At 46.8% G+C, this 13,572-nt stretch overlaps 1 protein-coding gene across 7 annotated transcripts in view; it reads left to right on the top strand.

The window, feature by feature from the left end:
- TTC7B (tetratricopeptide repeat domain 7B) overlaps positions 1 to 13,572 on the top strand; it is a 250,364-nt gene that overhangs the window by 150,458 nt on the left and 86,334 nt on the right. For all 7 annotated transcript variants that reach the window (XM_077910343.1, XM_077910344.1, XM_077910342.1 and 4 more), the window contains 4 exons: positions 25 to 142; positions 2,207 to 2,264; positions 8,798 to 8,870; positions 11,609 to 11,769. In XM_077910343.1, the coding sequence (XP_077766469.1) occupies positions 25 to 142; positions 2,207 to 2,264; positions 8,798 to 8,870; positions 11,609 to 11,769 (410 nt within the window). The remainder of the gene's footprint in view (positions 1 to 24; positions 143 to 2,206; positions 2,265 to 8,797; positions 8,871 to 11,608; positions 11,770 to 13,572) is intronic.

Below are 13,572 nucleotides of genomic sequence, written 5' to 3'. Positions count from 1 at the left end.
TTTTTAACTTGTCTGGTTTTTCAGCTGGAAGAGGCCGAGAAGTTTGCCAAAACCGTCGTTGATGCAGGAGAGAAAACGTCAGAGTTCAAGGCCAAAGGCTACCTAGCTCTGGGGCTCACGTACAGCCTGCAGGCCACCGACGGTGAGAGAGGTCCCACTCTATGGGAACTGGGAGCCTCAGGGCTGGGCTGCCTGAGTCTGTCCTACAGGGTCCTCACAGTCCCCTCGGAGGACTGTGGCAGGAGGCCCAAACGAGTAAGCTGGGTCTTCAGGGCGTGCCATCACATGGGGACCTGCCACCACTGCCACCCTGTGTGTCCAGAATGGGTGGGACACAGGTGCTGTGCACCAGGTGCACTGTGCTGGTGATGCCGGCTAACAGGTAAAGGGCATCCACTGTGAGGTCAAGGTGAGCAGGGCCTTGAGAGACAATCCCCTAACCCAGCCCACACCTGCACCCGCCCCAGCACTTGGCTGGGCTGCCCCTGTGGGAGTAGATGCAGGCTCTGAGGCACAGGAATGTGGGAGAGGTTAGGACCAGCCTCCTCCAGGAAGCTTCCCTCAATTCCTCAGAATGCTCCCTCTCTTTTAGTACATTTTAGTTCACAGATATGTATACATGCAGTGCAGCAGCTTTCCAAACACCCACACAGTGACATGCATTTTTGGATGTAGACACAATGTGGCGATTCTGGCTTTTAAAAAAAAAAAAATCTTAATTATGTTTTGTATAATTAATGAAGTTTTCAGTTATGTGTTTGCAGGAAGTATAAATTGATAAATTATTTTCCTGAACTCTTAGTATTTCTTTTGCATGTTGTAGTTCAATATGATATGAATGCAAAAACTTTTTTTCAAAAACAAATGTGTCATTAATGAATTAGGATACAGCAGATACCTTTCAGTCACCACCCTTGCCAGCCACCTGGGGAACTTTACATGCACCCCCTCCCCATCACAGCGCCCCCCCAAGAGAAAACACTCTCCTGATTTTTTAGTATCCACTTCCCTTTTCTTTCTTTTCAGTTTTGCTATTGTTTCTTTTACAAATTACCCCAAAGCTGCCTTTCCTCTGCCCTAAAATATCAGAGAACCTTAGAGAAGTTTCGCATATCAGCTGATTTTCAATAATGGCTTTTTGGCTAATTTTTCATGTGCACATGCTATCCTGGCAACACCCAGTGCGTTGTTTTAACTATAGTAGACTTTCAGTGCAGGATAAGTTTAAGGCCATATATTTATCCATATAGAGTCTTAGCCTGGACCCTAAACTAATTAGCTTTGTAACTTTGGGACAGTTGCCCGACCGTATTGATCTTCATCTTGCATTCACAGCTCAGTTGGGCCACCTGAGGTTCTCTCTTGTTTAATCGCTGTTGGTGTAGGTTAGCGGTGGCCGTGGCTGCATCTGGCCCTCTGGGACAGACTTCCGCCATTCTCAGTGTGGTGGCAGGTGGGGCAGTGTTAGGGCCTCCTGGGTTCCTCCTCGATTCCAACTGTAAGTGGTTCCTCTGAGACTTTTGCTCTTGCTCCCAGTAAAAAGTGCCTCTACAGTTCCCCCAACAGACCCAGAGGGAGCCATTTCTCACATGCTCGATCCAGGGGAAATGTGGGCTCATGGCAAGATGGCCTCACACTTCTCAGCTGATCGTCTAGTATCAGTGTTGGGTCTGCCTGTTGTATCCCTTGTGTTTACATCAAGATTTTGTCCAGTGTGACTTACATGGGCCTTCTATGGCATCAAGCTAGTTCCCTTGGCCAGGATCATAGCTTCTCCACACCAGAAGGCACTCTGAAGGCCATCTGATCTGAAGCCCCACGGGGGCTTGAACCCCTTGTATGCCACCTGGTAGAAGCAGTCCTTACCCAGGAGCACATGCCTGCGCTTGAGAAAGCAGATGTTCTCCCCTCTAGAGTTCCCACCTGGCCTTTGACAACAAACCCCTATGCCTAGGGCATCAAGGTGACCAGCCAGCGCCTACTGTCCCCTTGGCAGTGATGGCTTCACAGTTGTGCTCACTGAGTGCAAGTGTCTGGGGTTGGTTTAGGCTTCATTTGCTGGCGCCTAGATAGGCCTATAGCACACAGGCGCCAGAAATGTGTTGCTTTTCATCCAGTTGAATGTATAGTTTTTATGATGAGCTTTGTATTTGTCAGAAACTCTCCTGATCTTCCATGCCACTGACTAATTGAACCCTTTTCTTAGCTTCTTTGCGAGGGATGCAGGAGGTCCTACAGAGAAAGGCGCTTCTTGCATTTCAGAGGTGAGTGGGAGTTCATCTTTTCACTCGGCTGTGCATAATGACACCAAAGTATGATAAGTATAAAAAGAAGAGATATTTATAAAGATTATGTAAACAGTGTTTTCCCCCTGGGAGTCTTTCATCTCAAAGCACTGAACATACAGTATCAAAACTTGCTGCCTCACTTGTTGCCACGTAAACCTGCACCCTTACTCTGTTTTTCCATTTGGGGACATGTTATTCATTCCTAATGAAATGATTTCAGCTCTAAGAAGATGGATGTAATACTGCATGTCTAGGGAGATGATTCCTTTTATTAAAGGCAATTGTCAGCATCTAGGAGAGGGATCATTCTTTATTTTTTTATTTTTTTATTTTACATGTCACACTCCAGATTTTTATATGAAGAAATGAAAAAAGCCAGATTTTTAGGATAGTTTCTGAAATGCTATGCCAAGACAGGCCAGCAAGTCTCAGGACCCCGCACCTCTGCTGTGCTCCATAAACCTGTGATTGTCTCCCTCATTACGATTTTCATGAAATTAGGAGCGTACCTTACAATTAGATAGTGCTTGAATGCTCTTTCCTGTCCCTCCTTAAACCTGATTGTCGTTGTGCTAACAATGCAGACAGAACAAGCAGTACGTAACTGCAAGGAAGGGACTAAGATGGGCAGGAGGGAAGATAGTTGCCAGAGTCACAGAGCTGTTGCAGTCAGGAGAGAGCTGAGGTCTCTTGACCCCCGCTCAGCCTTCCTTGTATCCTCTGCCACGCTGCCCTAATTTGTTTCTTCCTGCAGGTATAATAAATCACCCAAATGAACCACTGCCTGAAAGGATAGCCCCATGATGTCAAATCTTGAATGGGTATTGATCCTGCCACCTTAAATATATCTGAATTGCATTGACCTCTTGGAATCGTATTCAAAACTTAGTAATTTACCTGAAAAATTCGTGAGGCCCTCTCAATACCTAATAACCCTCGTTCGATTTCTTTCCTTAAAACTGGGGTTGCCTGCAGATGTGTCACAGTACACGTGTCCCTGTGTTTTCATGAAATCATGATCCCTTGGCTTCAGTTACTGAGGGACTCTTGTCTGGTTTCTTTTGGTTGCCTAGCAGGCTTGCTGACAACTTCTTCGCTTTGCCAGCCCCGGACTGGTTAATGGCACAAAGTACCAGTTGACATCTGCAAACAGACCTCCTATCCCTGTGCTAAGCTTTTGTTAACGTTCTTCAGCATGGAGTGTGGAAAGCATTTCCATTTCAAATGATTTGGAGTTTTACGTCCTCCAGCCCTGGTTTATAAAACCCACACATGGATGCCTATGAAAACGGTCATCACATCTGCTTCACTTTCCTTAAATCAGCACATCTTACCAGCTCTCTAAAAACAGCCGTGGTGGTGGTCTGTCTTGAGCTGCCAGAATTTGTAACTTCATGTTATATAACAGCCATTCCATTGGCCTGAAATTCCTTTTTGTTCCTTTTTTACTTAGGTTTCAATTCAAAGAGATTTTTAGAAATACTAGTTCATTTGAGAATAAAGAGTCATAAAACCCTGCTAACCTACGTATCGGGGAAAGCTAACCTAAATTAGGTTTGTGTGAAATAAGTAATATTTTTCGTAGGAGTCAAGTTATTTTGTTTCAAGTGCATTCATTACCTGAAACTATTCTAGTGCATCGTAGACTTTAAAAAGAAAAATCTATAAGGGAATGATTTGAAATAGATAAAAATGATTTACATTACTTCTTAAATGTAAATGGGTATTTAAAAACCACTTGGCTGAGAAGTACTTATTTGCTGTGTATTGTAAATCTTCTCCCCACAATTCTACTATGAAGTCTACTATTATTTGACAATTTTTCGTTTAAATTTTTTTTTTTTTAACTTTTTTTTAATTTATTTATGATAGTCACAGAGAGAGAGAGAGAGGCAGAGACACAGGCAGAGGGAGAAGCAGGCTCCATGCACTGGGAGCCTGATGTGGGATTCGATCCCGGGTCTCCAGGATCACGCCCTGGGCCAAAGGCAGGCGCCAAACCGCTGCACCACCCAGGGATCCCCAATTTTTCGTTTAAAGAGAAAACTGCGTTAACTCCAAAGGGATGAGGTTGGGGCTCCTGGCTGGCTTGGTCTGGAGCATGCACCTCTTGATCTCAGAGCCCCAAGTTGGGCATGGAGCCTACTTTAAAAAAAGAAAGGGATGGGTTTATAGTTAGAACATGTGAAAATTGCCTCTTAATTATGACCAGAGTCGGAATGCAGAAAGATTTGCTCTCTAGTGGATTCACAAAGGTGATTTTTGAAGACATCTCAGGTGCATGACTGCATTTTAATGCTGAGACCCTCAGCTGTTTGCTGACTCCTACACTCAGCTCAAGCAGCTGAACCAGCAGCTCCTTTGCCTGGTACAGAAGTGTCATGAGGAAAAACAGTGTCGTCTACAGAGCTTCCTGAAGATGCACAACTCATCTGAGTGGCTACCTCTGTGGGCTCTCACATCCTCCAGAGAAAGCAAGCCTGAAAAGAGTTGAGAGCATGCTTCAGCAACTTGACCTAACCATGTGCAAAAATCTGGGCTCCTCCAAAGGAAGGGGTGACATGATATCATTCATGTTTGTCACACAAAGTGGCACAGGGTGTACAGTCTCGCTCCTTTTTTCTCCCCCTCCTAGCTTGATTTGAAGTTAATGTGGTATGTTTTGTGTACATGGAGTGGCCAACCATCCCAGTTTGTCAGGAACTGGGCAGTTCTCCAGAATGTGAGACTTTCCATATTAAAACCAGGAAAATCCTGGGAAAACTGGGACAAGTTGGTCATCTTATGGGTGTAACTAAAGGGAGGTTCCTGAGTAATAACTTTCATCAGGTTTTTTTTCTCTTAATAACACACTGATCCCATGTCCACTGTAATCAGGACTAAAGAGACCTCAAGAACTGGCCAAACAAGGCAGCAGGATGAAATGGTAGGGAGACCAGGCCTGCAGATTTCACTTCTGGTTTGAACTCTTTTGCTGGATATTCTTAGGATTCTTAATAGTAGATGCTTTATAAACTGGATTTGCTGGATTCTTAGGATTCTTAATAGTAGATGCTTTATAAACTGTAGTTATTATTGTTACAAGGTATATGTCTTATGGGCCAAGTTCAAGTTAGTCAGTCTTCTCTGTATTCTTGGGTCAACTCTAGAGGATGTTGGAACCAGAGTCTAGGAGAGCACTGGAGTGATCTCAGTGCATTCTGAGTTTTAGCTGGGTGGCCTGAGTGGCCCATCCGTGCTTTCCAATAACAGCCTAACACACCTCTCTCAGGGCCTGCTCCCACTGCACGGTAATGGTCACTTTGGGTCTCCCCCTCTGTGGGGCTGGGAGAGCTCCTGAAGGAAAGACACTTGTATAATTTTTTCACTTCTAGCCTTCCCAAGTGGCTAGAACAGGTCCTGGCTTCACAGGAAGTATTGCATAATGTGGATGATTAGATGGATGGGTGGGTGAATGGGTGACTAGGGTGGATGGATGGATGAGTGGATGGATGGATGACTAGGGTGGATGGATGGATGACTAAGGTGGATGGATGGATGACTAAGGTGGATGGATGGATGAATGGTAGATGGACAGATAGGTGGTTGGGTGGATGGATGAGTGGTTGGATGGATGGATGGATGGATGGATGGATGGATGGATGGATGAGTGGATGGGTGGGTGACTAGGGTAGGTAGATGGATGATGGATGAGTGGACAGATGCACAGCTGGATAGAGGGACAGATGGATGGATGAATGACTTGGGTAGATGGATGAATGGATGAGTAGGTGGGTGGTTAGATGGGCAACATCAGGGAGACAGCAGTCTGATAATCCTTTCTTTCCTCATGGGAGAGAAATTGACTTAATGGAGATGGAGGTGCTTTGACAAGGGAAGTGCTTTGTGAGCATCCCTGTGTTGACATTTTTAGGTCTCTGGGTTTCTCTTAACAGCCTCACCAGGTGCTCACTGTAGGAGATTGGAGTTATGAGGCTGCTTCAAATCCATGTACAGAGGGGCACCTGGGTGACTCAGTTAAGCATCCGACTCTTGATCCCAGCTGAAGTCTTGATCTCAGGGTCATGAGTTCAAGTTCTGCATGGGGCTCCATACCAAGTGAGGAACCTACGTTAAAAAAAAAAATCCGTAAGCAGAGTCTAGCAGGCTTGCAATTTTTAAGATCACTAACGTCCTTCATCTCGCCTGCATTGCTTGCTGATTTCTGCTGAGCAGGTTTTCTGTGGGCATGGCTGTGCCATGGGAAGCCCAGCTGCTAAAGCTCTTCTGCATGACTGAAGCAGGTTTTCTGGAGTCTACAACATGATCTCCTCACTGCATTTTCTCTGGCTTTCTTGGGCATTATCTTTATCTCTTTGTTTCTCTCATAGGCTAAAGTGGTCAGTTTAATTCATTAGTGGAATTATTGAAGTAAAATTTTTCAAATGTGTATGTTTAGGTTGTGTCTCCTTAGAAACCTGACAGTTGGATATCCATTATTGGTCAGGTTGGCAGTTCTTCAGTGTTTGTCCTGATACACCCCAGAAATGCTGAGATTTCTATCACTTTCCGTTCAGATTTCCTTTCACAGTGCTGTGGCTAGCAGTTAATCATTATTTGATGAGGCCAGGGTGGGGCCTTTGGTCAGGACTACCTCCACCCATTCCCTGAACTCAACAGGACATTGCCAGCATCTCCCTTGGTTGGTGTTGGGCAGAGGCAGCCATGATTTGATTTAACTTCATTTGTGGCAAATCTAAATGGGGCTGAGAAAATTAAAGCCCTGAGGAATTTTTTTTTTTTGAGGGTTGTAGAAACATGACTTTATCAATTGTGAAAGAAGATAAGATAAAGAATGCTAAATAATTCAAAGTCTCTTCATAATTAATTTTGTATTCATTTCCCCTGAGTAATTGGGAAAGAGAGAAACCATGATGACATTCTGATCTCACTTTTTTATGAACACTGAAGGAAAAAAATTCTTTGATGTACAAATTCATGGAAAACCAATACCTGTAAAATAATAAAAACTGGAGTCCACTGAGTAGGCCTTCAATAGAAATAAGACATTTCAAAGGGCAACACAGGTAACTGGTTTCCGCCTCTTAAACTAAGGTTGTGTCCTGAGGCAAGGTCACTAATGAAGCCTCCCCAGGAATGGGAGTTGAGGTGCTTTGCTGTTGAGATTAATAAAAGGACTGACCTCACCCCACCCCCACCACCACGTTCTTCCCCAGTCCCATACTGGACCTACCACATTTGCCTAAACAATGCCCTAATTGTTAGACTTAGTATTTTCTGGATGCCAAATACCTGGAAGGCTTTTGAGCCTTTTTCTCCACAGCAGACAGTTTCAGCAAAAGGCCTTATTACCACAGAAAGCCACCCTTGGCATGTTTGATGCAGTTGAATCCATAATGGTTTGGCTTCCTTTTTTATCTCAAATTTGTTTTCTGCTGGTAAAAGATCCTCCTTTAATCACAGAGTGTTGACAGAAGAGCACAAAGGGTTGTTTACCATCTGCCCCCCTCCCCATTTGTAATTATTCTGCCCCATGGTACCTTTTTTTTTTTTTTAAGATTTTATTTATTTATTCATGAGAGACCCAGAGAGAGGCAGAGACACAGGCAGAGGGAGAAGCAGGCTCCAGGATCACGCCTTGAGCCCCCCAAGTGTCTCTCCCATGGTGCCTTTAAAGTAAGTTAAAGTTTTTCTCTTCCTCCCAGAATCTTAAATGCAGAATTGTGTTCCCTATGTAGTCACATTTTGAGTTAGGCTTGGTGAAATGCAAGTGATTTCCACATAAATGCAAGAATGACTATGTTTGCCATCAAGTAGGAGGCCAGGGCGGCCTCCTCCCATCCACTGTCCAAGGCCAGTTAGTAAAACCAAGCCTAGCATCTGGCTGCAGAGTCCTACGTGCCACAGCTACACAGACTACATTAGTAAATTGCATGGAACTTAGTAGAAGCTTCAAAAGACTGAACGAGAATCCTTCTTTTCTTCCCATGGTTCATCAAAAACCAAAACCTCATTTTACAAGCAAAGCCAGGTCTTTGATTTTCATATGGTTTCTCTGAAATCCAGAAATTTGGATGAAGTAGCGTTAAGGCCAAGCCAAAACTTAACCAAAGCAGCTATCGCCCTGCCAAGTACACTCGTAACCTCACCGTGTCCCAGCATGACACGTGGGCCTCTCCCGCTCAGCCCAAGGGAGGCGTCTGCCAGAGGTGGGCGCCCGATCCCAGGGGCTGTGGGTTCCTCACCTCCAGGCTCCGCCTCGAAGCCAGGCATCAAGGGCTGCCATTTCAGGTGCTAGACAAAGCACAGACATGTGCTTCTGTGTCATACCAGTCCATGTCATGAGGGGGGAATGCGTGACATTTGTTTGTGGACAAAAGAGTTTAAATGAAACATCACATAGTTAAATATGTAGCCTTGACGTCAAACTGCAAATGTGAATGACTGTTGGCTAGGAAGGGGAGAATGGCCTGTCCTGCATACTAATGGCCACATCTGTACTCTTTCAGGGCCCACAGCCTGTCACCTACAGATCACCAAGCAGCTTTCTACCTGGCTCTGCAGCTTGCCATCTCCAGACAGGTCAGTATCTCTCGTGTTTCCTAAACTTGGTGGGTGTCCCATCTTGACGCGGCTCCTCCATCGCCTCCGTGAGAGGCAGTAGCTGGTCTTCTTTCATTCTCCTGAGATGGACCTGGAGCCGGGGCCTCTTCTGGGAGGGAGCGGACTCCTCACAGCACAGCCACTGGTGGTTTTGGTCAGTTTGAGCACCTGCTGCGAAGACACAGGTGTCCCAGGCTCTGCTTTGGGAGATGAAGTCCACAGACCTGGAAGATGCTGAGGGCATTGTGGGATGTAGCACACGGCACGTGCCCTGAACCCAGGAGTCACAGCCCAAGGGCCTGTGGCCCTTGGTGGCAGACCTAGTGCCGAGCTGCACCACGGGGCATTAGCCACTGGTTGTCGGAAGGTACCGGTAGTGGGTGGTAGGTCCTGCAGGTGTGGGCAGGAGGTGTGGGAGACAGGCACTCACGGGGGCTCCCTCCCCCACATACAGGACTCTGCAGCATTCTCCTTGCTGGAGACGCAGCTCTGCTGGCCTTCGTCTTCCTCATGGCAGCTTCCAAAAACTGCCTTTGCCATTCTCAGACCCTCCCATCCCCTCCCAGCTGCTCTGAGGCTCTGGCTACAGGCCTGCCCGCCCAGCAGGTGCAAGACACTGGTGGTCACCCCAGCACATTCCTGAGTGCTGACTGGAGGGTGAAGCGGAGGGCAGGTCCCCGGACACGCCATCTCCGGGCAGGCCCGGGCCACAGGCGTGCCTCTGACTCCCTGCAGGCCTGGGAATGGCATGGCCGAGTGGCTTCCAGTGGTGACCTGGGGACCGAGGAAACCAAGACGCCCCCTCTGCACAGGCCCTGTCGCCTGGCTGGTGGGGCTCTCAGCTAGACCCACAGGAGCTGCTACTTCAACAGCTGTGCGCTGGTTCCCCCGCCACTGGGAGCTTCTTGCACCTTCTGCGTGAAGCCTCCATCCTGCGGTGGCCTACCCTTCCCCTTCCCCCTGCTCAGCTCTCCTGTTCAGGATCTGTCTTCTTCCCTAGACTTCCAGAAAGGCAGGGGCCCTCCTCCATCACCCTCATCTCTTGGTCCCGGCAGCTGGAACACGGCCTGGCATGTGTTAGGCAGCCGGTAATGCTCATTCAGCGAAGCTTTGAATCCCTTCAAGTCAGCTCTCCCTTAAGGACGTCTTATCCCACCCTGTATCTGTTTGTCCCTGATGGCTCTGGTCACCCCTGCAGATGGACACCATGAGTGTACCTGCCTTTCGAGCCTCCTTGTCACAGCAGGCTGGGTGCTCTTCACACCGTGGGCGTCACCCTGAGGAGAGGACACATGGGTGGGGCCTCGGGTGCAGCTGCCACTGCTGCAGGCCCATAGCGTAAGGACACCGGACCTCTGTGGAAGTGTGTCCGTGCTGGCCAGGGGCCCAGGGCCATAGCCCTCTTACCTTTAGAGCCCATGTCATCTGAGCAGGAGGAGGAGACAGGAGAGGAATCAAAAGATCTAGAGCCTCTCTTGTCTTGGTCACTCAATAGCTAGATGGCAATGCTCAAACCTTGTCACATGCCTGGACTCCTGGGCTTCCTCCCTGTAAATGGGGGGCCAGGCTGGATGAGCCCTCCCCTGGCTGTGACAGCCCTGATGCTAGGGGTCAGTGGCAGAGAGCCCCTGCAGCCAGCATTCATAACTTAAATCCATCAAAAATAGGATCTCATAGAGGAAAACAAAGAGGTTTGGGAGGCTCTGGCTTCTTCCTAAGAGAGTGAGGTTACTGAGAACTGGAAAGAGGCAGGGGTGCTGAGAAGAGAGGTCCCATATGAGGACGGGAGTTGGGTGGGGAGAGGACAGGAAGGAGTCCCCGGGGCGGTTGTGTAAGAATGGTTCAGTCCTCGAGACTCTATTTCGAGATCCAGTGTCAGGTTCTAATTCTCCCTGGTTACTGTTAAACCTGCATGGAATCTCGGGTGTTCAAATATCCATTATGTATGCATTTTATCAACCCCAGTGCTTGGATGATTTTTGAAGAAAGTCTTGAACAACCCTTGCATTTTAAAGGTTAAGGTTGTATCTGGTCCTCTTTGAATTTGGATACATCTGCTTTGTATGTGGCATTGCAATTTGTTTCTTGGATGGAGTTATTTTGGGTTGTAGTTTGGAAAGGTGTGGGGTGTTTGTTTGTTTGTTTGCATATTTCCTTGATGTCTAATGGAGATGTCCAGGACAAAGGAACCTGGAAAGGCTCACAGGTGTCAGGTCGTCTGGAAAGCTCTGTTTAAGGCTTTGTAGTAACCTGTTAGGTACTTTAGTTTGGTAATACACTTTAAAAAAATGAGACAAGTTCAGCTAAGTCACTTTAATTCCACTAACAACCTCTGGCAACTTGTATGTGCTTCCACCAAGAGGGAAATTATCTTGGGTATAATCAAGAGTACATCACTTTTGTGGGAAAGGGGAAATTGTGTTTTAGCGAAACACAAAGGAGTGGGTATTGGCAGTTTTACAGAGAAGCAGAGCCTCTTGCATCACTCCACAGGTCACACTGCCGCTTGAAGAGGACATCTGTCTGCGTGTTTGTGGTTGATATCCCGGGGCTGTCATGAAGATTAAAATCTAAATGTGGCACAGGGTGAAAGGACTTTCGATATTTACAGAGAATCAGACGTTGAGATGGTAGCTCCTCGTGTGTGTGCGTGCGCGCCTGCACCTGAGCATGTTTGCGCACCTGTTAAAATTCTTTTTGATTTTGTTTTAAACCAGATCCCAGAGGCTCTGGGGTACGTCCGCCAAGCTCTTCAACTTCAAGGTGATGATGCCAACTCCCTGCACCTCCTTGCCCTCTTACTGTCTGCACAAAAGCATTACCACGATGCTCTGAATATCATTGACATGGCCCTGAGTGAATATCCAGAGAATTTTATGTAAGTGCTCCTGGCCTTTTGTTTACTCTTCCCCTCCCTCCTTCATTCTATCTAAGTTCAGTCCTTTGTGGATATCCTGAGGATACATAGTCCAAAGTTCCCTTGTTCTTGTTTTTCCACGATCTTTGGAAACAGATGTAGCCTGTTAGGTTGCCCTTGTTAAGTTTAAAGATAACTTATGGGGTCTTTATTGGGTCTTTCCCAGTGTGGACCATTGGTGAACTAGCTGATTCTACATGGACGGTGGGTGAACATTTTTATCATAGTAGTTTTACATTTTCAAATGCACTTTAGGAAAAAATACACCTGAGGATCAAAGCGTGAGTTCTGGAAGTTATTGGTCAGGGGGAGACTACTGATTGTGGAAACGAGTTGTCATAAAGTCAATTTGAAAATGAATATTGAGTAAGTGCTCATGTGGATATACAGGGAGATGGCAAAGGTTAGACTGAACAAGCTCCAGTGACTGAAGCCTCCGGAACATGCTTCCTGGCTTGTTTGTCCTCGTTGACCAGAGGCTTTTCCGCTAGGTCCAGGTGGCCACCCTGTTGCAGGCAGCTTCCATCCGAGGTTCCTGACCTCATGGTGCCATGGTTTGTCCTCTGGGAAGTAGAATTCCTTAAATAAATCAGTTCACATCTGTGCCTAACCTAAGAACTGCCAGTAGAAACTGCCATGGGCACGATTGTCTGCATATCTCCCCAGCATTCCTCTAAATCCCTCAATCCAAGCATGTTGGGTAGGCTTTGTGGAGAAGGACATTGTCGTGTGGGTGCCTTGGTTCCCATTTTATCCTCAGTGGGGTCGCCTGGTAACCAGTACACAGTGGCCAGAAACAGTAAACACTCCGCTTGAGCTGGCAGGGTCAGTGGTGGGGCGGGGGCAACTGGGGGGGAGCCCGGGAGGACAGGAATGTAGGCTGGGGCAGCTCTCCTCACTGGGGCAAATCAGCGCTGCGGCAAATTGTAAGTGGATCAGCTTTGGCTTTATTTCTCTGCCTCATCACCTCACTGTTTTTAATCAGCGCGTTTCAGCAGTTCTCCTTGGAAAACTGGTTCACACATTTCCATGACAAACATTTCTTTGTCTTCAAGTGAAAAAGGCACTTCTCTTCTCCCCATCGAGAAAAAAATCTCATTATAATCCCGAAAACCTCTGACTAGAGATTTCTTTTGTAGGTTCGGTTATTTGTGCCGAGTGAATTAAAGAGCTTTGCTGCAGCGTTTCGCTTCTCGCAGGCCTCCAACTTGCTCTTTTGCACACCGAGTGTATTTCTGGGTGTTATCCAAGGCTGGTTAGCCCAGGGGATCTTAACATGGTTAGAGCACTCTAAAGGGGCCTCGGTCCTTTACCCCCCACTAAAGGACAACCTGATGCAACTGAATTCCGTTTCCCTCATCGACATTTATAAAGCAGCGTTCCCTGCCTCCCACCCCTAACACCTTCAGTACATGTTAGACTCCCGCATGTGTCTCCTGTGTAGACAGCCTGCGGTGTCATCTGAGAGGAGGCTTATTAAACTAATAGCCACGCCACGCAGGGAGCAGTAAACAGTGGTGGCTAATATGGTAATACTTCCAAGTGACAGCAGCTGACAGTCTTTTCAAGTAGAATCAGTAAGGAACAGCAGTAGAGATATTTGAGGAATGTGAGCCTGTTATTTTAATGTTAAGCTGTAAGCTCAAAAAAGCAAAGCATATGGCAACAGGTCTGAGAGCAGCCGATGACTTGTTTGCTTTTTAAATATTTGTATTTCTTCCTATGTGATGGGAAACTTCTTCCCTAAGAATACTTTATTAAAAG

The sequence above is a fragment of the Canis aureus genome, chromosome 9 (genome assembly GCF_053574225.1).
Source record: "Canis aureus isolate CA01 chromosome 9, VMU_Caureus_v.1.0, whole genome shotgun sequence".
Classification (NCBI taxonomy): Eukaryota; Metazoa; Chordata; class Mammalia; order Carnivora; family Canidae; genus Canis; species Canis aureus.
The sequence above is the reverse complement of the archived record's forward strand: the minus strand, read 5'-3'. Positions and strand labels throughout refer to the sequence as shown.